Source organism: Vitis riparia, unplaced genomic scaffold, assembly GCF_004353265.1.
Source record: "Vitis riparia cultivar Riparia Gloire de Montpellier isolate 1030 unplaced genomic scaffold, EGFV_Vit.rip_1.0 scaffold401_pilon_pilon, whole genome shotgun sequence".
Lineage (NCBI taxonomy): Eukaryota > Viridiplantae > Streptophyta > Magnoliopsida > Vitales > Vitaceae > Vitis > Vitis riparia.
In genome coordinates, this window is record NW_023269675.1 from 119,673 (window position 1) to 145,364 (window position 25,692).

The 25,692-nt window shown below is 37.7% G+C and overlaps 2 protein-coding genes across 2 annotated transcripts; one reads left to right on the top strand and one right to left on the bottom strand.

Moving 5' to 3' along the window:
* The first annotated feature begins 6,704 nt into the window (after positions 1-6,704).
* LOC117909830 (40S ribosomal protein S25) lies at positions 6,705-8,476 on the top strand. Its single transcript, XM_034823879.1, has 4 exons — positions 6,705-6,803; positions 6,980-7,054; positions 7,510-7,644; positions 8,145-8,476. The coding sequence occupies exons 1-4, from the start codon at positions 6,801-6,803 to the stop codon at positions 8,256-8,258; spliced, it is 327 nt and encodes a 108-aa protein (XP_034679770.1). The 5' UTR covers positions 6,705-6,800; the 3' UTR covers positions 8,259-8,476.
* Positions 8,477-10,020: 1,544 nt separating this feature from the next.
* Positions 10,021-11,597, bottom strand: LOC117909828. The gene is made up of 2 exons (XM_034823878.1): positions 11,470-11,597; positions 10,021-10,674 (listed from the first exon to the last, which is right to left on the bottom strand). The coding sequence occupies exons 1-2, from the start codon at positions 11,573-11,575 to the stop codon at positions 10,286-10,288; spliced, it is 495 nt and encodes a 164-aa protein (XP_034679769.1). The 5' UTR covers positions 11,576-11,597; the 3' UTR covers positions 10,021-10,285.
* Positions 11,598-25,692: the final 14,095 nt, after the last annotated feature.

Below are 25,692 nucleotides of genomic sequence, written 5' to 3' on the forward strand. Positions count from 1 at the left end.
GAGCTATGAGAGAGTTTACACTGGGGCATAACCCTTTTTTCGGTGATGGGTTTTTCAGATGATGATCTACATTTGGGCATAACCACCTCAAAGAGCTTATATTGATGCATAACCCTCTCATCGATGATTGATTTTCAAGATGATAGTTTATACTGGGACATAGCCACTTCATTCCTCCTCATGGAGCATTGTGGATTAGGAGTTGTTCAGATTATATCTACATATATCCATTTTTTTTAGATGTGGAAGTAGAGTTCAACCTTCATCTAATAGTGCATACTGGGGCATAACCATTTTGTTTCATTCCCTACACTGGGGCATATTCACCTTTTGGAGGAGATTCGATACTCCTCTCACATTGTTTCATGAGAAGGCTTTCGGGAGTAGAGGTCCATCTTGATCAGATTGTATATGTTGTGGTATAGCCATTCCAAAGATTACCTTACATTGAGGTATGACTATTTCAGATATCACACTGCATACCGGGGAATACTCTTCTTGTTAGTGCTTGGTTTTGGAGATGATTACTTTGTTTAGGGTTTACCTATTTTGGCTCATTTCAACTTGACATATTCATATTGGGGCATAGCCACTTGCAGAGCATTATTACTGGAGCACATCTACTCTATTTGATTCCCTATATTGGGGCATAACCATTCTCATGGAGGTGACCAAACATTCTTTTCATATTGGGGTATGGGAAATGGTCGGTAGATATTGATTTGATGTCTTTTATACTAGGGCATAGCCATTTGAGGAAGTATTCATCCTGGGGCACAACCACTTTATTAATCTTCTATGACATTGGGATCCGACCAATTGCTTAAGGTTTTTGATGGATTGTGGAGATAATGACACTTTGGATCGGTCATCTCAGCATACTTGGTTTGATTTAGATCCACTTTGCATTTGTTTCTTATCATAACACCCTACCTTGGATTCTTTCACACCTATATCTTGTTTTGAGCCCACCCATCTCATGTTCATGATATATGACCTTATCCAACTCTCTTAATCAAAGGAGAATATAGACTAGTCCTGAGTTTCTCAGTTGGACTGTCATGTGCCTTTTGGACATTGGTTTCAACATCTCCTATGATTGTAGGGCTTGTTAGATTGTTGATGGGTTTGTGACTATGTTTTCATTTTGGTAGTTGGCATGTCATGACTTGGTGCACATTTAGACTCGGAGTTTTGGTTAGTTTTATTTTTATTCATCCTTTGGTTTGTTTTGATAGCTTAGTCCTAGGATGCATAGTCTTACGGAGCTTTTTTGATTGAGGATTAGACATGTTCATCTTATTGTTGATAGTTGTATCGTGGAGTGTGTTAGTTGTTTATAGCATTTTGTACATTCTATTTTTTCCCCTTTTAGTCTTATGTCAGTTGTCTTTTGGTCTTCGCGACCACAACTTTGGTATCTTCTTAGTCATCTTTCAAACTTGAAGCTGCACCATTAGTTCATCTTTGTCTCACCCTCTATCAACCTTGAGCCACACCTTTAGGTTACCATTTAGCTTTAGCCATACCTTTAGGTATCTTTAGGTTCTCTCTCTTTTCACCATCGATCATCTCGAGCTTTACGATTATATCATCTTCCTTGGCCTTAGGATACATCTTTAGATTATCATTTGACTTAGAGCCACATTTTGAGCATTATCATAGTTGTCTTTTCTGTCATTGTGTTTGTGTTTTACTATTACAGATCGAACTCTTTCACTTTTCCTTGTTTTTTCTTAGTGCTAGGCCTCGATGGTTCGACATTTTCTTTTTAGTTTCCTTTTAGAGTGGCTTCCTGATTGTACGATCTTTACTATTTATGTTTCTTAGAGTCGTGCCCTAACAGTCTGACCTTTCCTGTTTATGTTTCTTAGAGTCGCACCCTGATTGTCTGACCTTTCCTGTTTATGTTTCTTAGAGTCGCGCCTTGACTGTCTAACATTTCCTGTTTATGTTTCTTAGAGTCGCGCCTTGAATGCCAGACCTTTCTTGTTTATGTTTCTTAGAGTTGCGCCCTGACTGTTCGACCTTTCCTATTTATGTTTCTTAGAGTCGTGTCATGACTATCCGACCTTTACTATTTATGTTTCTTAGAGTCGCGTCCTGACTATCCGACCTTTCCTATTTATATTTCTTAGAGTTGCACCCTGACTATTCGACCTTTACTATGTATGTTTCTTATAGTTGCAGCCTAACTGTTCGATCTTTCCTGTTTATGTTTCTTAGAGTCGCACCCTAATTGTCTGGTTTTTCCTATTTACGTTTCTTAGAGCCAACCGCGCCTTAACTGTCCAGTCTTTCATGTTTATGTTTCTTAGAGTCATGTTGTGACTGTTTAGCCTTTCCTGTTTATATTTCTTAGAGTCGAGCTCTGACTGTTTGACATTTCCTATTTATGTTTCTTAGAGTTGCACCTTAAATGTCCGACCTTTACTATTTATGTTTCTTAATGCCACGCCCTAACTATCTAACCTTTCTTTTTTATATTTCTTAGAGTCACGCTCTAACTGTTCGACCTTTCCTATTTATGTTTCTTAGAGTCGCGCCTTGACTGTTCGACCTTTTATGTTTATGTTTCTTAGAGTCGTGCCTTAACTATCTGACCTTTACTGTTTATGTTTCTCAGAGCCACGCCCTGATTGTCCAACCTTTCCTGTTTATGTTTCTTAGAGTTATGCCTTGATTGTCCAACATTTCTTGTTTATGTTTCTTAGAGCCACGCCCTGGTTGTCGAGCCTTTACTGTTTATGTTTTCTTAGAGCCACACTTTAACTGTATGATCTTTTCTGTTTATTTTTCTTAGAGTCACGCTCTGACTATCCGACCTTTATTGTTTATGTTTCTTAGAGTCACGCCCTGACTGTCCGACTTTTGTTGTTTATGTTTCTTAAAGTTATGCCCAAACTATCTGGTCTTCCCGTGCGTCTTTCGTGCCCCGCCCTAACTGTCCGACCTTCCTACTTTTCTTTTGTGTTACACCTTGACTATCCGTCCTTCTTGTGTTTTTTTCATGTCGCACTCTAACTATCTGACCTTTCCTGTTTATGTTTTCTTATAGTCACGCCCTGATTGTTCAGCCTTCTCATGTTCCTTTAGAGCCACGCCTCGACTGTTCAGCCTCTTTATGTTTCCTTTAGTGTCATGTCGTGACCGTTTGACCTCTTTATTTAACATTGGGTCACTCCCCTAGTCATTAGTTTACTTTCCTTTCTTTCTTCTATTTTTTGCTCACCTATTCACCTTTTTTGATAACTTGGTCCTTGATGTTTCACATAGATATTGTCACTACCTTATTCAGTCGAGCCTTCCATGAGATCCACGTGGATTTTGTATGTTTCCTTATTGGCATATCGATGAGCATATTTTGTGACCTTAGAGAGCCCATGTCGCACTGGGACAAATTTAGTGGTCATTCTTATTCTTCGACAGAGCCCACTTCGTTTTGCTTGTGTATACACTTACTTTACTTATGGACTCTAGTGAAGAGGAGCATATTTCTAGACTTTAAAATTTATTCCAAGTTTATTTTTACATTAGTTTTGAGCTCAATTTTATCTTTAAATTTAAATCTTGATTATATATGAATTTTTTGGCCTACTGACACCATTCAATTTTTTTAGTTTTTATTATTTTGTTTTGTGTATATATATATATTTCTTTTCTTTTCGTTTTTCTTTTTCCTCTCTCCTCTCTCCTCCCAATTACCCCACCTACCTTCTTTTTTTTTTCTCTCCATTTTTTTTCTCCCATTTTCTCTCTTGCCATTTGTTTTCCTACTCACTGACACGACCCTTCCCCCATTTCCATCTTCCATTTCCTTTTTTTTCCCCCCTCTTTTTTCCCCTCATATCCATTTATTCCTTTGCCTAAAGAAACTGTCCATCTTGTTTGCTGCCTGTAGCACCGTCAACCAGCTGGTAACGCCACTACCTGCCGGCGACCCCCCTTTCCACCCACCTCACTTCTTACAATTTTCTCTAATTTGGGTAAGTTTATTTCCTTTTATTTTTATTATTTCGGTTTACTTTTTACAATAATTTGTTATTGTTTGTTTAAATTAATTTCAACTATTTTTTAGTTTGCACTTGTTTGATTGGGATATTGTTTGTTAGCTTTGGGTTAAGTTTGGATAATTTGAGTATTATTTTAAAACTTGTATTTTGATTCGGGTCTCTAATTCAGGCTTGTTAATTTATATTTTATTTGGATTTAGTGATAATTGGGTTGTGAATTTGGGTTTGTTTATTAAATTAGGTGTGGATTATGAGATATTTAAATTTAGGCCTAATTGGATTTATTTTGATTTGTTATATTTGGGTTTGACTAATTGTGCTTGAATTTTGGTTATTAATTTGGAGATTTTGGATTAGGGCTATAAGATGTGGGATATTTCTATTGGGTTATATTTATTAATTTGGGTTCATTTTATTGGCAAAAATCTATCGGACCGATTTAAAGTTTGAATTTGGGTTTGAATAATTATTTTGGACTCTACATATTTTCTTATATTTACCTTTGGGCTATTTTTGTTTTGCACATGCCAATTCCACTATTAGTATTATGTTGGGTGAACACGGATTTGTGACATGCAGAAAACCAAATTTAATGGAAGAAAAGGAGGTTTAAGAAAGCTATAAATGAGACATTGAGTTTGTTGTAAGCTTGTTTGGGTACATTTTATTTTCCTCATTTCTATTTAGTCTCGTTTCTATTGAATCGTTTAAATGTTATCTTTTATATATTTATTGGGTATATGCAGATTTGAACTGTTGATAACTCCAAATTTTTTTTTTAATAAAATAAATAGTTCAATAATTTTATTTTAATGAAAAAAATTGTTTAGAAAATATTTTTGTTAATAATGAAATTTCTTTTAACAAAAATTCAGAAAAATGCTTTTAGGAAAATCCAAAATTTTTTTAACAAAATTAAAAAAAAAATTGTTTTTAGCAACTATTGTTCATAAATTTATTTTTTTAATAAAAATTATCCAAAAAAAAATATTTTGTAAATAAAATTGCTCAAAAGGTTATTTTTTTTAATGAAATTGTTCAAAAAAATGTTTTTTTTTTTTAATTATGTTTCTCTAATTAGAATAGGATTAAAAGTATTTTCTTTATAGATAGAGGTCTTAAATAATTTTTTAACAAGAATGGAATTTGCAAATTGAAGCTATAGAAATATTTTTTAAAAAATAAAATTGGGTTGAAAATATTTTTGTAAACAAAATTTGTAAAAAAATTAATTCCTTTGTAAATAAAGTTGTAAAATTTCATTCTTTTTATTTTTTATTTTTTTTTATAGTAAAAGTAAGTGAAATTTTTTTTATTATCAAATTGAGATTTTTGTAATAAATTCTTTTCATAAAATGAGTGTAGATAACCTTTTTGAAAAATGAATACAAACAAAATTGAATCAAATCACTTATTGGAAATGACTCGAGATCTTTTTGTAAATAAATAAATTGAAATCATTAATTCGAAATTATTTTTAATAAACTCCCATGGAATTTCTTGAAAAAGTAATTTTTGAAATATTTCTTTTAATTAGTTAACTCAATATGCATAATTCTCCTACTATCTACCTTGTATATTATGCTTTTATGATTATTTTCTTTACATTGATTTGTGTTTGTGCATAATTCTCCTACTATTTACCTTGTATATTATGCTTTTATGATTATTTTCTTTACATTGATTTGTGTTTGTAATTTTGGTATTCAGATCAATTAATTAATTGTCATAATTCTCTCAATTTGCTTAGTAGAGATCGTAGGTATACAGACTTAAAGGGGTGCTACGACTTTTCACCATACCTTCTCGATATGTAACATGACCCCTAAATCTAAATTCGGTTTTTTTGCGACACATCTTTTCTAAAGGAGTTATATAGAGTTTTCTTTCTTATTTTATTTTCTCTTTTGAAAATAAATTAAAATAAGTAGTGACTCTAATTATTTTTTGAAAAATCAATTTTTTATAATTGAATAAAAAGCAAGTCTTGCCATTTCAAGTGGGGACACACGTGAAAAATGCAGTTCACTTATAGTCTTTTATAAAAAATGATAAAGTATTAATTAAGAATTTTGAATTTAAAAAAAATAATCAAAAATAGAATTTAACAAAATGGATTCTCTTCAAATATATTTTTATCCCTAATTTTTTAATTTTCTAGAAGTAGCATTTTTATATGGCATGACATTGCAATAGTTAACTTCGTAGGCAATAAAGTTTGGAGCTTGCAATCAAGGCAAGCTTCTTCAGAACAAAAATTTCAATCCAGATTTGCTTTCAAAATATTCACAAAAGTAATGCATCCTATCACATCAAGTGTCATTTATTATTATTATTATTATTATTATTATTATTTTTCGTCTTAAAATTAAAATCACGGTAATCAAATATGGTGTATAATCAAATATGATTTTAAAAGTCATAATAGGTGATTAGGGTTTTAACTTAAAGCTAAAACCATAATTAAACCATAATTAATAATTATGATCTTTAGATAAAAAAAGTTAAGAAAAATAATAACCTAGATCTAAGAATTTTTTTTTTTCAAACAGGATTATTTTTCCATAAAACTCTAGAGTTTGTCCGGATAGTTACTGTGGTTTGCAACATTAAACTTGGTTGGCAATGGATTTATTCAGAACATGGATACACTTATCCGAGTTATTCCCCAATCCTATTCCCAAACACATTCTTTCGTTCCCCCCTCGAAACCCTAGCTTTATATGTTTTCACTGAGGCTACTACCATCTTCCTCCATTTTCTGAAACTCCGAGATCTGACTTTGTTATGGTAAACTCCTGAGCAATTCTACATGTATTTTGGCTCGGATAATGCTCTGTTTGGTTGCTGAGAAATCATAAGAAAAGGATGGAGATTTGGCCTTAGATTTCAAGTAATTTCTTGGCAACCAAATGGCTCCTTTTGATTTTATTATTCTGACGATAATTATGTGGTCTGTATTGTAGGCGCCAAAGAAAGAAAAGGCTCCTCCACCTTCTTCGAAGCCTGCCAAATCTGGCGGAGGAAAACAGAAAAAGAAGGTACCTTTATAGTGTTAGGGTTAGGTTTTTTGAGCTTGGACTCGCTTCTTGAGTTTATTTTTCTTATTATTGTTGCATATATGGCTGGCTTTGATCTCTTTCTATTTATACTCTGGATTGATTTAGAAGTGAGAAAATGATGGATCTTATGTTGAGATTTTGTGGGTTTTCATTGTCTTGATAAGACTGTTTGCCAAGAGAATGTAAGAAAAGAAGGCAAGTGTGATTTTGTTTATTAGTGTTGGGAAACCAGGAAGATGAAGAAGAAAAAGAATACACGCACAACACTTAGTTCTGACAAAGGCAACTGTTTGACATGAGCTCTCCATTTTGACCTCCACTTTTTTATCTGCTGCCCAAACGACAATAAGATTGTTTACTTGTTTTTAGGCTTTTATTGGTATACATTGAGGATTCATTTGATTGTCTTAGAAATTTTAGTATTTTGTATGCAGAAATGGAGCAAAGGTAAGCAAAAGGAGAAGGTGAACAACATGGTTCTGTTTGACCAAGGAACTTATGATAAGCTTCTTTTGGAGGTTCCCAAGTACAAGCTTATTACTCCTTCAATCCTATCAGACAGGCTGAGGGTAATATTCTAAATTGTGCTCCTTTTCTTTCTGTGTGTTGCATATGTTTTAATGTATGTATAATGGTGGTTCACAATTCTATTGGTACAACATTATACTCCCTTTGTGCTTTTTGGAAAATATCAGGGACAACTGTTGTAAATTTATATGCTTATGATCTATCCAAAACTTTGTTGAAAAATGAAAAGAAAGAATTTTTCATGATCATGTTTGAGTTGATATAAAATTTATGTAAGTGCCTCTGCTTGCTTTATTCAAATACTGTATGATAACACAGTTTTCAGCAATGGGCCTTGATTCCACCTACCCTCTATATTTATGGTTAGGCCCCCTTTAAATCCATCAGCCCCACCCCCACCCCCACTAAGGGGGCCTCACTTATCTTCTTTTACTTAAAGATTGATATGTTTGTTATCATCTACTGATCAAATGCCAGCATTAAGTTTTCTTAGTTAGGTAATTTACAATGTTCTTTCTTTTTCCTCCTTTACAATCTTCAGGTCAATGGGTCATTAGCACGTCGAGCAATCAAGGATTTGATGGCGAGAGGTTCCATTAGGATGATATCTGCTCATGCCAGCCAACAGATTTACACCAGGGCCACCAATCACTAGTAGCCAGAATGTACTATTTTTCTTTGAACTAACAAAAGATAGTTATTCCCCTTTGATTTGTTTTCTTTTTCTATAAAACATTGTTGAGAAAATTGGCTCTGTTTTTGTTTTTAGCTACTGGAATGTGTAGATCACCACTTTCTACCCAATTTCTGAGTCAATGCATGTCATTGTGATATCAATTCTTATATTATTGTTTTACTGAATTGTTTTCCATACTCATATTGGTCTATTTAAATACAAGCCTTAAAAGTTAAAATTGTCATAGTAAGTATTTTGCATTTGTCATACCTATTTTTGCATTTGTCATTTGTTCTTAAACTTCTTGGGACCTTGTTACTCAGTATGGAAAATTTCATCTCCTCGACTATGTTTCTGAAATGCTCAAATCTTAAGAATTCGCAGGAAAATTGATGAGACAGTAGGAGGAAACAAAGTTTGCCTATCCAAAAAAAATGTTACAAAGGTTGAGTAGTGATCTGTACAGCCTAAAGCATCACTTTCTTCATTCATAATGTTGGTCGAATCTAGTTTCCAAATCCACACTCGAACTACTATATATATATATACACCCACACACACAACACAAGAATTACATGAATACAACTGCAAACAAGGTGAGAGTTCCTTTTGGGTGGTGGTTGTTAGCAGCACCAGCAGAGAATACAGGAATGCTTGCTGTGCCTTCCTGACTATAAGATGTAGAAGTGACGTTGTTCCCACTCTCAAGAGTGCCAGTTGATTAGTTGCCACTGCTTGAGCCTACCAGCCATGCCTCTGCTACCCCCATCTTTGCTGCTATTTATGGGGCCTGCTATTTATGTTAATCCACCGTTAGCACTGCAGTGATTTTTATTACTATCTTTTTCTCCTCTTTTTCCTGCAAAGGAACTAAGAGTTCATCGGCTACACCACCCATATGTGAAGAGTAGGACTTTTACTTTGGAGGATGGGGCTGTGCAGAAAATAGCCTTCATAGGCATTAAAATCCTGTAAGCTGGCCTTAAGTGAGGCTTCTCCCAATAACGGCTTTTAATTTGGTGATCTTTTGTTATTAGGTGAGATCAATTCCAATATGGGAAAGATGTCTTTCTCTGAAATGAAGTTAAATTCAAATGAGGCAAGCGCCTATCAGATTTTCTCCGTATTTGCTTGAATCTATTTACGAGTCCTAAAACATATTAGAACCATCATCTTAAGTATTTTGCATTGGTCAATGGTCTTTGAACTATTCAGAATGTCTTACCGAATGTGACATGTTTTGCCAATATGACCATGTTTCTATTGCTCAAATCATTAGACTTGTACTGGATTATTTTATGGCTAAAAGAAATTTTAGCTTTTAGAGTCAGTTCAAGTAGGCATTCAGGTTTTCCTGTCTGTAGTTTTGTTTTGATAGAACTCTTACCCAGTTACCCTGCAAAAGAATGTGTTGTTTTAGAGCCCTGTGTAGACATCTTCTTGGGGCCTTGCTTTGGTATTATGGGATTGGACAGTTTCACAGAAAGGGAGAGTGCAAAAGCCACTATTTTACCTGTAGTTTGATGTGGCCATCTTTTACTATTCTGCCATGCACTTTCATTACTACTCTGACCTTTAATTTCCTGATGAATGGAGTTATACCTCTACTTGGATTACTTGGTACCTTTCTGTCTCTTTGTAATTTTATTTTTGTGCACTTCTAATCATTGTTTCATACTTTGATGCAGCATTTGTTCATTTTTTATTTGTTGTTTCCTCGTTATGATCAGCTCCAATCTCAAAGTCGAAAGCAAATTTGGCTTTTCTGCAAGCTAACATATCTAGGCCGCTTTTCCAACCTTGCATCGGTTGCATGAACAAGTAGGATGATCTACTCTTACATGACTATATAACATGAGGGGAATATACACAAAAGACTAATACAAGATGTAGTATTTTCGTAGCATCCACAGGGAAAAACTGAACGAAAGACATTACAAAGGAACAACAACAGTATTCTATACATCCTAGACCATCACTTTCTTGTTCGCTGCAGCTGGCTGAATCTAGTTTCCACACACTAAATATACGTGCAAAACAAGAATTGCCAAGACAGATGCACATAGGTTGAGTGGTCCTAAGCTTTGCTGGTTGGGGCTAGCCGCACCATGGTGCGCATTAGGGCGGTGGTTGTTCACAGCACCAGCGGTGTATACTGGAATAACTGCTGTGCCTCCCTGAGATGTAGGTGTTGTAGTAGATTCGCCATTGTTTCCAGTTTCTCCGTTACTGGTGCTGCCAGGTGATCGGCTAGCCACTGCTTCACCCCCACCACCAGCAGCACCATGACCATGGCCGATCTTAATGCTGTGTATCACCTGGTGTCTTCCCTCTTTAGCACCACTGCCTTTTTCATCTGCTACTCCTTCTCGGAAGTTGTTTTCCTGCAAAGGAACTGTAAATAGGATATTGTTGAGTTCATCTGTTTCCTTTTTCTCATAACGCGAAATCTAATCATGGGTTTATTTTGGTGGGATTTTGCAATTAGTGGTGCCCATATTAGGTTGTGGGAAAGATGGTGTCTTACTCTGAAATGGGGAAAAACCCATCTTTGAACTCTTTTTCCATCCCCTCTAGGATTCCTAGGATATCCAATAATGTGTGTCCATCACCACTCAGTTGGTCTGAGTTGAGTCGGTAAAGTGCTTTGGTTATCTCAGGAGTCCCCTGAGTGATGGTAGTGTCAATGGTTCGGTTCTAGTATAGGGTTACCATAAATATTTGGGACCCAAAAAGACCACCTGTTTTCGTAGTACAAAGGTAAAGAATATTTCTGATGCAAATCTGAGCACAATCCCACTAGGAAAAGGTAGTCGAATTTTTGGAATAATGAAGGGAATTTCTAAGGAGAATAAAAGAACACCACCATTTGCAGTTGAATAATTTTTCCCCCTTTCTGAAACAGAACTCCAACAAAGACGCTACTTTCATTTCTTATGATGAACGTGCTATGGCGGCTACTCCACCTGCTATCACTTACATTTAACATCAGCAACTGAAAACTTGGGGGGTGAAATCAGAAAGGAAAGTGAAGCTTCTGTTTATTTTGCTCTTCAGTTTATTAAGTTACACTTGCTTTCAATTTTAAATCAACCAAGCAATCTTCTCCCAAAGAAACCCAAACCATGGCTGCAAACCGTATATATTGACATGGTAGAAAAGAGAGAAAAAGAGGGAGAAAGGAGGAAACCTGATGGGAAGATGGTGTGCCGATGAGTTGAGGGAGAAGGAGATGCAGGAAAGCAAAGGTGGGAGAAAATTAGGATGAGCAACAGTCCAACTCCTTTGATACCCATTTCGCTTTCTTCCTGAAAACAAATCCATTTGAAGTAAGTTGGGCACGTTCTACTTATATATAACTTTTGGCTCAATGGATTCTCGATGATAAGCTTTGCCTTTAACTTGTCCACTATTTGGTCTTATCGGGTGGAAAATATTAAACGTGTGGCTTCAGATTCATAGAACATGGGTTTGGCATCTCATTGTGGTGGCAACTGGCAAAAGCAGGAGCCACTACTTTCTCCAGGGTCCCCCAAAACCACATTTTTCCCTCTTCCTTTTTCAACATTTGAAAACTTTTTAAAGTTGATTTACTAGGTGGACTACAATCTTCTCTTTTCTGATGCCTAATAATTGTACCATTTTTCTTTTCCATGCACTATATGTGAAATCCCCTCCTTCATTTGAGAGCTGAGTCATAAGCATGTGGAAAATATGTAGAATTTCCTTCCTTGGATTTCTCGAAGTTGAAAGAAAAATATAAGTGGTACACCTCCTAGACTTTGAAAACACTCTCCGTGACAAAGATTTTCATATATATATTTTAGTGAATTTAAATTACTTTAGATTTTTTGGTTTTCTAAACATTTAAATTATCGAGGAATACAAATTTTGGAATCTTTTTACTCATCCTTAAAAAAAAAATGAAAAAGAAATACTGAGAGGAAATAACTCTCATATAAAAAAGTATGAATTTATTTTATATATTCCATTTTTTAAAAAAAGAAATTAAAAATTACTATTTTTTTAAAACAAGTCTTAAAGAATGAAGTTGCCATCAACTTTTTTTTTTTTTTATAAATAAAAAAAAAAATTCAAACAATCACTAAACATTTCATTTCTTTTATTAAAAAAAAATATTATGCACCTATAACCTCTAAAGCAAACAAGTACAATAAGGTCTTAAAACCACAACACCTTGGTGCGGATCAGTTTTTAAAACGATTCCAAGCAACTAAAGCCGGAAATCCGTCATCAGGTAGATACCTCCGTATAAAAAGCTTAAACGGTTAACCCAAAAATCCACCTACCTATCCCTATCCCTACCAGACTTGATTCTTTTCCTTTATGTTTCTTTCTTTTCTTTCTTTATTTGCTAAGTTCATTGCAGAATATGAGAAAGAAAAAGAAACATTCTTTCCGTGAAGAAAGAATGATTTCATAGGATATGTCCTTACGAATTACGATAGCTCTTTAGTTTTTTCTTTCGACTTTATCATACTTGTCAAAATACTGGAAACAGTAGCAATATTATTTTATGTTATCCACCATCCACAACCATGAAATCCAATCAACAATTAAAATAGTTTTAGCTTGTCACCATTGAAACGGTTTTAAACAAGGAAGAAGTTTTGGAGAAGCAAAATAATTAATAGATGTCGACATATTTAACTGGTTAATGAATTAATAATCGGACAAGAGCAACTTTCTTTTCATTTTCATTTTATTTTTAATCTTTGGGTATAACGAGAAAAGGAATTTTGTCAACTAGATTCTTTTGTAGTTAAAAGATGAAGACTTTTACTTTAAATTTTCTTTTAAGAAAAGAAAGATATTTTTTAAAATATAATTTAATGAATTTAAAATTGAGTTAATTCAAATTTCTCAATTTTCTTAGGTTTGTCTCAATTCTAATTGAATAACCACTTATGAGCATATTTTTATAAAACTAATCTATAATATAACAAAGGATGTTATATCTTTTATTTTCTAAATATTAGGATATGTTAATTTATTAGTTTGAGTCCACGATTACATTCCAAAAATGCATTGATATGAAAGTGTTTGATTCTAATGACACTTAACCACCTTATGACTAGTTAAAGACTTTTAAGATGAGACATAGGTAAAATAAGTCTAGAGTTTTGGATCTAGGTTAATTCTTTAACTAGAAAGAATTCATTTCAAATGTAGGATGCTTATCTAGAAGTTTTCGCAACTCAATCATGAATGATGGAATCATTAAATATTTGACCTTTTTGAACTCTATTTGTAACTCACTAGAGGCTTGGGAAACAAAGAGAAGATGAAAGGGGAACCAGAACAATTTCTAGCATCTAGAGCACTAAGCTTACGACCATGAGTCGCTCATGTCATCCACAACCCTAAGCTGCTCATAGCATCTAGAGCCATGACCTAACAACCTGGAGTCGTTCATGTCATCCATAGTCTTGAGCTGTTCATAGCATCTAGAGCCCTGAGCTCATGACCTCGAGTCACTCATGTCATCCACAGCCTTGAGCTATTCATGGCATCTAGAGCCCTTAGCTCATAAGTCGGAGTCGTTCATGTCATCCACAACCTTGAGCTATTCATAGCTTTTAGAGCCATGGGCTCACGACATAGAATCGTTCATATCATCTATAACCTTGAGCTGTTTATAGTGTCTAGAGGCCTAAGCTCATGGGATCCTGAGTCATTCATATCATTTACAACCTTGAGCTATTTATAGCATCCAGAGCTATGAGCTGAAGACCTAGAATAACTTATGTCATCCATAGCCTTGAGCTGTTCATTGCATCTAGAACGTTGAGCTCACGACCTTCAGTCATTCATGCCATTCACAACCATGATATGTTTATAGCATTTAGAGCCATGGGCTCATGACTAAGAATCGTTCAAATCATCCTCAACCCTGAGTTGTTCATAGCATCTAGAGGCCTGAACTCACGGGATCCCGAGTCGTTCATATCAACCATAACTCTAAGCTATTCATAGCATCTAGAGCCTTAAGCTCACAACCCGGAGTCATTCATGTCATCTATAACCCTGAGCTGTTCATAGCATCAGGAGCCTTGAGCTCACGACCTAAAATTGTTTATATCATCCACAACCTTGAGCTATTCATAGCATCTAGATCCTTGAGCTCATGACTTAGAATTGTGCATATAATCAACAACCCTGAGTTGTTCATAACTTCTAAAGACCTGAGCTCATGAGCCATAATAGTTCATGTATTCAACAACCTTGAGTTTTTTATAGCATCTAGAGCCCGGAGCTCATGACCTAAAGTCGTTCATGTCAACCACAACCTTGAGTTGTTCATAGTATCAAGAGCCTTAAGCCTATGACCCGAAGTTGTTCATATCATCCATAACCCTGAGTTGTTCGTAGCATTTAGAGCTATGAGATCATGACCAAGAATCGTTCATATCATCCATAACCCTGAGCTATTCATAGCATCTATAGGCCTAAGCTCATGGGATCATGAGTCGATCATATCATCAACAACCCTAAGCTGTTTATAACATCTAGAGCCCTAAGCTCACGACCTGGAGCAGCTCATGTTGTCCACAACCCTAAGCTATTCATTGCATCTAAAGGCCTAAGCTCACGACCTTGAATTGTTCATGTCATTCACAACCTTGAGATGTTCATAACATCTAAGCCTTAAGCTCATGACTCGAAGTTGTTCATGTCAACCACAACCCTGCACTGTTTGTAGTATTTAGAGCCCTAAGCTCACAACCTTGAGTCACTATGTCATCCACCGCCCTGAGCTGTTCATAGCATCTAGAGCCCTAAGCTCACAACCTTGAGTCGCTCATGTCATCCAATGCCTTGAGTTGTTCATAGCATCTAGAGCCCTTAGCTCAACACCCAGAGTCGTTCATGTCATTCACGACCTTGTGTTGTTCATAGCATTTAGAGCCATGGGCTCACGATTAAGAATCATTCAAATCATCCTCAGCCTTAAGCCCTTCATAGCATCTAGAGGCCTGAACTCATAGATCCCGAGTTGTTCATATCATCCATAACTCTGAGCTGTTAATATCATTTAGAGCCTTAAGCTCACAACCCGAAGTTGTTTATTTCATCCACAACCTTGTGCTATTCATATCACCTAGAGCCTTGAGTTCACGACTTAGAATCGTTCATATCATCCATAACCTTGAGTTGTTTATAACATCTAGATCCTAGAGCTCACGACCTAGAATCATGCATATCATCTATAACCTTAAGCTGTTCATAGCATTTAGAGACCCGAGCTTATGAGCCATTGTAGTTCATGTCATCGATAACCTTGAGTTGTTCATAGCATTTAGACCCCTAAGTTCATGACTCGGAGTCATTCATGTCAACCAACAACCCTAAGCTATTCATAGTATATAGAGCCATGAACCCATGACTTAGAGTCATTCATGTCATCCATAACTTAAAGGTGTTCATAGAATCTAGAGCCCTGAGCTCACAACTCAGAGTCGTTCATGTTAACCATAACCTTGAGTTGTTCATAACATCTAGAGCCCTAAGCTCACGACCATGAGTCGCTCATATCATCCACAACCCTGAGTTGTTCATAACATATAGAGCCTTGAGCTCACGACCTTGTGTTGCTCATGTCATCCACAACCTTGATCTATTCATAGCATTAAGAGTCCTTAGCTCACGACCTAGAATCGTTCATGTCATCCATAGACCTGAGTTGTTCATAGCATTTAGAGCCATTGGCTCACGACCAAGAATCGTTCATATCATCTATAACCCTGAGCTGTTCATAGCATTTAGACTCCCGAGCTCATTGGATCCCGAGTCATTCATATCATCCATAACCCTAACTATTTATAACATCTAAAGCACTGAGCTCATGATTACTACTCAAAAAGTGTTATTTTGTACCTTGTAATTAACTCTTTTAAACACTTTTGAGTAGTAGTTATTACCTTTTAACTCAATTAGCATATTAAGGACCTTTGCAATCGTTTCTAATCAAATTGTGTAAGTTTTGGTGTTTTTGATAGTATTTTGATCACCAAAGCAATCCAAGATTGAGGAGAGTTCTATGGAATCCATGACAAAGCAATTGGAAGCTCATTAACATGAAGAACCTAAGCTTTGAAGCTTTATAGTCCTTTGCCATAAGCAAATCATGAATGCAAGGAGGGAAAGCAAAGAGAGAAATCTAACATGAAGAATTCAAGAGGACAGCAACTTTTGAAGCACTTCATGGAGCTCATTTCATGCATACTATATGTCATTTCAAAGCTCAGGAAGTCAGCAATCCAACTCTTTAAACGGTGCATAAATCGGAGTTGAAATGAAGAAGTTAGAGCCATTGGAAGCCGATCACACCAAGCTGAAGGCCAATTTCACAGGCTGCGAAATCACAAGGTGATGGCTACGAAATCAGCCTTTGGCTGCGAAATGGTGACCTTCAGCTTGCTAAATTTCGCAGCCATCTTGCATGCCTGCGAAATCCTCCTGAGTGCTTCCAGATTTTTGCAACCGACACTTTTATATTTTTTTCTTCAGATATTTGATGTTTAAATCCCCATTTTCTCCTTGTAATCCACCAATCATAGGATTCCTTGGTTATTAAGTAAGAACAAAGGGTGAATAACCTCATATATATTGTTTGTAATTTTCATTACACAGACATCTCAGGAGCTTGTTCTCAGAGACATCTTTTGTATAGTTTTTGAAGGAAGCAAAATACAGAGCTTTGCTTTACCTTACCTACTCAATTTGATTGTATTTTTCTTACTAGCCAAACAACCTCTGAGGATGTTTCCTCAGAGAATGAGTGGCTAGGCCTTTTGTCTCTTGGAGCTAAGGTAGCTGGGTAAGGTCTCGAGTGTAAGAATTGGTAGTTTTGTTGTTTCAGCTATTAATGAAGAGAAAGTGTGACCCATTAACGGTTTCTATGTTTTTAGTTAACTTAAAATGCCTTTAATTCACCTGGGCCAACACTTGGTAAGGCAAGTGATCTCCGTCCATTGAGATGCACTAGTTTACCTCTTGCGAGCCTTTGAGAGGTGACTTGAAGGTAGGATTTTCTAGAATTGCCAACACTTGGTAAGCTTTTGGACTCTAAGGAGACATCCATTAATTATCTTTTGCGAGCTTGAGAAGGGAAGTCCAAGGTTAATGAGCACCTTGAATGGTAAATGCTAGGTCAAAGGCACGAGCCATTGCAAGTTGCATCAATGAGAGAGATTTAGTGTTTGAATCCAATAACGGGAAGCATTTGTACAACACCGATTAGAGAATTAACTATATGTTAATTCTCTAATGCGAGGAAAAGATTCAGGTGACCGGAGCTCTGTTTTTGCATAAGGAGCCTGATCCCAGTGATCCTAAAACTCCAAGAAACGTTTTTCTTTATAAGTAATTCCCATTACTTTCTTTTTAGTTACCTTAAAACCAATATCAACCAAAGATTATGTTTTCTTTTAAAGCTAACCTTGAAATGAAAAACCATCAATTCAATTTTGAATTAATGTCAATAGTAAGTTGAAAACCCTTCCCAGTGAATGATCCTAGAGCCACTATGCTATATTAGCTAAGGCTATCCTAGTGCATGGTGATATAGGTTATAAATTTTGTTGATTACTCCTATCTGAGGACCAAACTCAAGGCACCAGCTAGGCACGCAATCCAATGGCGCCGTTGCCGGGGAAGGTGCCAACTTCACACTAATATTATTTCAAAGTACTTGTGATTTTCATCACAAGTTTGGTGATTTTTCTTTCATTTTACTAAATCTTTTGATCGTTTCTTTTACTTGTTCATATTCTAACATATCTTTTAATTTAGTTTTAGTTAATCTTAGTCTTTTTGTAGTCTTGTTTTCTTTTGTTTTTGTTTTTGTTACAGTTGATACTAGTTGTGAATGCCAAATTGGATACGAGATAGTGGAGGAAGGCTTGTTAAACATGAAACACCTCATAACAAGGAATTGGAATTGAGCTTGAACATCATGGAAGCTACACCTGAAGATCAGCATAGTCACCATGGTCACCAGGACAATCCCAATGCATTCAGATCAATGAGGGACCGCATGCATCCACCTCGTATGAGTGCACCATCATGTATAGTGCCCCCTACAGAGCAGCTAGTGATCAGACCACATATTGTTCCACTTCTACCAACTTTCCATGGGATGGAGAGTGAGAATCCCTATGCACATATCAAGGAATTTGAAGATGTTTGTAATACATTCCAAGAAGGAGGAGCTTCAATCGACTTGATGAGGCTTAAGATATTTCCTTTTACTTTGAAGGATAAGGCCAAGGAGTATCCGTACTTGGACTGATTTACCAGCTGAATTCCTCAAGAAGTTTTTCCTTACTCATAGAACAAATGGCTAGAAAAGGCAAATTTCAAACTTCTCAGCTAAGGAGAATGAGAAATTCTATGAGTGTTGGGAAAGATACATGGAAGCCATCAATGCTTGTCCTCACCATGGTTTTGATACATGGCTATTGGTGAGTTATTTCTATGATGGGATGTCTTCTTCAATGAAGTAACTCCTTGAGACAATGTGTGGAGGAGATTTCATGAGTAAGAATCCGGAGGAAGCTATGGATTTCTTGAGTTATGTAGCTGAAGTTTCAAGAGAATGGGATGAACCAAACAAAGGAGAAGTGGGGAAGATGAAGTCTCAACCGAATGCTTTCAATGCTAAGGCTGGAATGTACACCTTGAATGAAGATGTTGATATGAAGGCAAATTTTGCAGCTATGATAAGAAGATTGGAGAAGCTAGAACTGAAAAAGATGCATGAAGTACAAGGTGTTGCTGAAACACCAGTGCAAGTCAAGCCATGTCCTATTTGTCAATCTTATGAGCACTTGGTGGAGGAGTGCCCTATAATTCCAGCTGCTAGAGAAATGTTTGGAGATCAAGCAAATGTCATTGGATAATTCAAGCCCAACAACAATGCTTCGTATGGAAATACTTACAACTCAAGTTGGAGGAATTATCCAAATTTTTCTTGGAATCCAAGAGCACCTCAGTACCAACAGCCAGCTCAACCATCTCAACAAGCTTCAAGCCTTGAACAAGCAATAGTGAATCTAAGCAAGGTTGTGGGAGATTTTGTTGGAGATAAAAAAGCCATCAATGCTCAACTCAGTCAAATAATTCACAGTGTAGAGAATACATTGAATAAAAGGATGGATGGGATGCAAAATGACTTATCTCAAAAGATAGATAATCTCCAATACTCAATCTCAAGGCTCACTAACTTGAACACAGTGCAAGAGAAGGGTAGATTTCCTTCTCAACCTCACCAAAACCCCAAGGGTATCCATGAAGTGGAAACTCATGAGGGAGAATCTTCACAGGTGAGAGATATTAAGGCCTTGATCACTCTAAGGAGTGGTAAAAAGGTTGAGTTGCCAACACCCAAGCCACATGTTGAAGAGGAAGAAGAAGAAGAGACAAAGAAGAGGGAGGAAATCAAAGGAAAGAAGAAAGATATCAGTGAAGGGAAAGAGGACCATGATTCAACAGTGAATGAAAATCCGGAGAAAGTGCTTATTAAGGAAGAAATGTTGAAGAAACACACCTCTGCACCTTTTCCTCAAGCTTTGCATGGGAAAAAGGGAATCAGAAATGCATAAAAAATTTGAAGTATTGAGACAAGTGAAAGTCAATATTCCATTGCTGGATATGATTAAACAAGTTCCAACATATGCAAAATTCCTAAAGGACTCGTGTACTATCAAAAGAGGGTTGAATGTGAATAAGAAAGCCTTCTTGATTGAGCAAGTAAGTGCTATCATACAATGCAAGTCTCCTTTGAAGTACAAAGATTCGGGATGTCCTACCATTTCAGTCATGATCGGAGGAAAGGTAGTGGAGAAAGCTTTGTTAGACTTGGGAGCAAGTGTGAATTTGCTACCATACTCTGTCTACAAGCAATTGGGACTTGGTGAATTGAAGCCAACATCAATCACTCTATCTCTAGCTGATAGATTAGTGAAAATTCCAAGGGGGATAATAGAAGATGTCCTAGTTCAAGTTGATAACTTCTACTATCTAGTAGATTTTGTTGTTCTTAATACGGACCCAATAGTTAAGGAAACGAATTATGTTCCTATCATCCTTGGAAGGCCATTCCTTGCTATCTCAAATGCAATTATAAATTGTAGGAATGGACTTATGCAACTCACTTTTGGCAACATGACACTGGAGCTCAATATCTTTTATATGTCCAAAAAGCTAATCACTCCGAAAGAAGAAGAAGGTCTAGAAGAGGTATACATTATTGACACTCTAGTGGAGGAACACTGTAATCAGATTATGCAAGACAAGTTGAATGAAAGTCTTGGGGATCTTGAAGAAGGGTTGCCTGAACCCTCTGATGTGCTTGCTACTCTACAAGGTTGGAGGAAGAGAAAAAAGATTCTACCTTTGTTCAATAAAGAGGAGGCACAAGAAGCTGCTAAAGAAGAGACCCTAAAGCTCAATTTGAAGCCTCTGCCCATGGAGTTGAAATACACATACCTAGAAGAGAATAAACAATGCCCTGTTGTTATATCTTCATCTCTTACTACTCCTCAGGAGATTTCTCTACTTGAAGTTCTCAAGAGGTGTAAGAAAGCAATAGGATGACAAATATCTGACTTGAAAGGCATTAGTCCTTTGGTTTGTACACATCATATATACATGGAGGAAGAAGCTAAACCAATTCGTCAACCTTAAAGAAGATTGAATCCTCATTTGCAAGAGGTGGTGCGAGCTGAGGTGCTGAAGCTACTCCAAGCAGGTATTATCTACCCCATATCTAACAGCCCTTGGGTGAGTCATACTCAAGTGGTACCAAAGAAGTCAGGAATTACTGTGGTTCAAAATGAAAATGGAGAAGAAATTGCTACATGCCTCACTTCAGGTTGGAGGGTGTGTATTTATTATAGAAAATTGAATGTTGTGATAAGGAAGGATCATTTTCCATTACCATTTATTGATCAAGTGTTGGAGAGAGTCTCTGGCCATCCTTTCTATTGTTTCTTGGACGGGTACTACGGGTATTTTCAAATTGAAATTGATGTTGAAGATCAGGAGAAGACCACTTTCACATGTCCATTTGGAACATACGCCTATAGAAGAATGCCTTTTGGTTTATGTAATGCACCTGCAACTTTCCAATGATGTATGCTAAGTATCTTCAGTGATATGGTGGAGCGAATTATGGAGGTTTTCATGGATGACATCACCATATATGGAGGTACATTTGAAGAATGCTTAGTCAACTTGGAAGCGGTCTTGAACAGATGCATTGAAAAGGACTTGGTGCTCAACTGGGAGAAATGCCACTTTATGGTACATCAAGGAATTGTCCTTGGCCATATCATCCCCGAGAAAGGCATTGAAGTTGATAAAGCAAAGGTGGAACTTATTGTCAAATTTCCATCCCCAACAACTGTAAAAGGAGTAAGGCAATTCCTTGGCCATGTAGGGTTCTACAGAAGGTTTATAAAAGATTTTTCTAAGCTTTCAAAGCCTCTTTGTGAACTTTTGGCTAAGGATGCTAAGTTTATATGGGATGAAAGATGTCAAAAGAGTTTTGATCAATTGAAGCAATTTTTGACAATTGCTCCAATAGTGAGGGCTCCTAACTGGCAACTACCCTTTGAAGTGATGTGTGATGCCAGTGACTTTGCTATAGGAGTTATGCTTGGCCAAAGAGAGGATGGAAAGCCCTATGTGATCTACTATGCAAGCAAGACATTGAACGAAGCTTAAAGGCACTACACAACTACAGAGAAAGAACTGTTAGCTGTAGTGTTTGCCTTAGACAAGTTTCGTGCTGATCTAGTAGGGTCTTTCATCATTATTTTCACTAACCATTCAACCTTGAAGTATTTGTTGACAAAGCAAGATGCAAAAGCAAGGTTGATTAGATGGATTCTTTTATTACAAGAGTTCGATCTCCAAATCAGAGATAAGAAATGAGTGGAGAATGTGGTAGCTGACCACCTTTCAAGGTTGGCTATAGCACACAATTCCTATGTCTTACCTATTAATGATGACTTTCCTGAGGAATCACTTATGTTGCTAGCAAAAACTCCTTGGTATGCTCATATTGCTAACTATCTAGTTACTGGTGAAGTTCCAAGTGAGTGGAAAGCACAAGACAGGAAGCACTTCTTTGCAAAGATCCATGCCTATTATTGGGAAGAGTCTTTTCTTTTCAAGTATTGTGCATATCAAATAATCAGGAAGTGTGTCCCTCAAGAAGAGCAACAAGGAATCCTCAGCCATTGCCAAGAGAATGCATGTGGGTTGAGGTAATCCCCTGTAAACACAATGACCACAGGGTGGTTCTCAAGTTTCTTAAAGAGAACATTTTCTCAAGATTTGGGGTGCCCAAGGCCATAATCAGTGATGGAGGTACTCATTTTTGCAACAGACCTTTTGAAACCCTATTAGCCGAGTATGGAGTGAAACATAAGGTAGCTACACCTTATCACCCTCAGACTTCCGGGCAAGTTGAGCTAGCAAATAGGGAGATCAAGAACATATTGATGAAGGTGGTGAACACGAGCAGGAGAGATTGGTCTATTAAGCTCCATGATTCACTATGGGCATATAGAATAGCTTACAAGACTATTCTTGGCATGTCTCTCTATCGCCTAGTCTATGGCAAAGCATGCCATCTCCCTGTGGAAGTTGAATATAAGGCTTGGTGGGTAATCAAGAAGTTAAACATGGATTTGATCAGAGCCGGGGCAAAGAAGTGCTTAGACCTTAATGAGATGGAGGAATTAAGAAATGATGCTTACATCCATTCCAAAGTTGCAAAACAGAGGATGAAGAGGTGGCATGATCAATTAATCTCCAACAAAGAATTCCGGAAAGGACAAAGAGTCTTACTCTATGACTCAAGGCTCCATATCTTTCCTGGGAAGCTGAAGTCAAGGTGGATAGGCCCTTTCATTATTCACCAAGTGCATCTCAATGGAGTGGTGGAATTATTGAATTCCAACAGTACTGATACTTTTAAAGTCAATGGTCATCGTCTCAAGCCATTCATTGAGCCATTCAAGCAAGAAAAGGAGGAAATCAACCTCCTTGAGCCATAGAAAGCCTAATCAGAAAAGGGTTAGATGGACTTGGTCTCACCAAAGTCCACAATTTTTGTTCAATTTTGTTAATTTAAAAGCTTTTGTAATTGTTTCGATATTAATTTTGGTCTTAAGTTGTGTTATTTATATGTAACTTAGATTTTTTGAATGATCTAATTTAGGAGGAATTGCAAAGAAAGAGAAGGAAGGTCTTTGGGAGTCAAAGAAGCTCAGGAGCAAGAGAAAATTCATGGTTTGCAAGATTTTGCAGCCAAAAGAGGCCCCTGCGAAAATGGCCATTAGCTGCGAAATAATTTCGCAGCCCCAAGAAGCCCGCTTCGAAATCAGGGCTTGGCTGCGAAAAGGGCCCTTGGCTGTGAAATGATTTCGCAGCCCCATGCACCCCCTTTGCGAAATTTTTTGCAGCTACGAAACACCTTCTTGGCACATGAGTGCCATTTTGCAGCCTCTACCCTCATTTCGCAGCCCCTACTCTCATTTCGCAGCTGCGAAATGCTCTGCGAAATCCCCAATGCCTTAAAAATTTCATTTTCGCAGCCATAGCCCTATTTTGCAGGTGGTTTCGCAACTGCGAAACCACCCCTTGGCACATGAGTGCCATTTCGCAGCCCCCCGTGAAATGGGCTGCGAAAACGCCCTTCCACTGTGAAATTGACCCCTTACTGCGAAATCGCCTCTCCGCTGCGAAAACTCTAACCGTCCCTTGGCATCCATTTTTAAACGTTATAAATTCCACATTTCATTTTAGACCGGCCATTTGAACTTCCCTTAGGTGCCAAAGAGGAGCCAAGCCAGAGCACCCTTCCATCTGACCCCCATCTGAGCCCAAGACGCGTGCGCACCTCCGGCTACCTTCTATGAGATAGCCATGGCAAAAACCCAAGGAGCTAAGTCCTCGTCTCATTCAAGCCACCTGAGAGCCCCAAGAGAGACACCTGTTCAAGGCTCCATACCCGAGCCTCCACAGCCATTGGTCGTCCCACCTCTAGTTGAGGACGCACCCTCGAGTCCTCATTCGAGGCGATATGAGACGAGGATGCCACCTACCACACCCGGGGCAAGTTCTTCCAGAGCCAAAAAGTTAGGTAGTCGTCCCTTAAAAAAGAAAGCAAGGGTATCAGCACCACTTGAGCCATCAGAGCAGCCTTCAGAGCCTCCATCAGAGCCTCAGCTATCTCAGCCACTTGCCATAGAGTCTCAGATTCCCTCAGGGATGACTCCTGAGGTGGTTATCAGACGTCCCATGGTCACTCAGCCACCCATTGAGGGTAATTTGGATTGTAGGGCTAGGCCATTCCACTCCGAGCTTTGTTTTGACACAACTACCTCCAGGCTTCAACTAGAGCTCAGGGATTCCTTCCATCTGCTACAGAGGTACCATATGGAGCACTTGATGACTCCTAGGGATTTCTTCTATCCCCGTATAACATTGGACTTTTATCAGTCTATGACTACACACCAGGTCCGGGATCCTACTGTCATCCACTTCACCATAGACGGACGCCATGGTATTCTGGGAGCCAGACACATAGCAGAGGCCCTACACATTCCCTACAAGCCAGCCTGTCCAGAGGATTATCGAGTCTGGACTCATCATTCCCAGAGCGACATAGTTTATATTCTATCCAGAGGGGCATCCACACGCTAGTATTTGTTGAGGAAGGAGCTCCCTCCCGACATATTCTTTATAGATGCACTCCTGCGCCATAACATCATTCCACTTCAGCATTGGTTGCAGAGGAAAGGAGTTTTGCTAGAGGGATTGTTCAGGATATCTGAGGGATTCTTCTTTGGCCCTCATCATCTCATTATGGCCGCTCTTTTGTACTTTGAAGAGAAGGTCCATAGGAAGAAGCTGCTGAGAGCGAATGCTATTCCATTACTCTTCCCGAGATTGCTATGTCAGATTTTGGAGCACTTAGGATACCCATCTGAGCCTCAGCTTGAGCGCAGACGCATTTGCCGAGAGATATTCACTCTCGACAAATGGACGAGTATGACAACCTATGGTGCAGAGCCGGGAGCCCCAACTGGACCAGAGCATTTAGAGATTCCACATCCAAAGCAGCCAGAGGAGCCACAGCTGGTTGAGATATTAGCTGACATGAGACCACCTGCCCCTACAGTGCCCTCTACAGAGCCTATACCTGAGGTTGCACCCTCTGCTCCTCTTGCCACACCACAGACTCCCCCTGTTATTCCATCTATATCAGAGCCCCCTCTTTCATCTGAGCCTAGGATCGCCATATCCATTTTCGAGTATAGAGGCCTAATCCTGATGTGCAGGTATGATTGCCATTTGTTGGAAGAGAGCACCT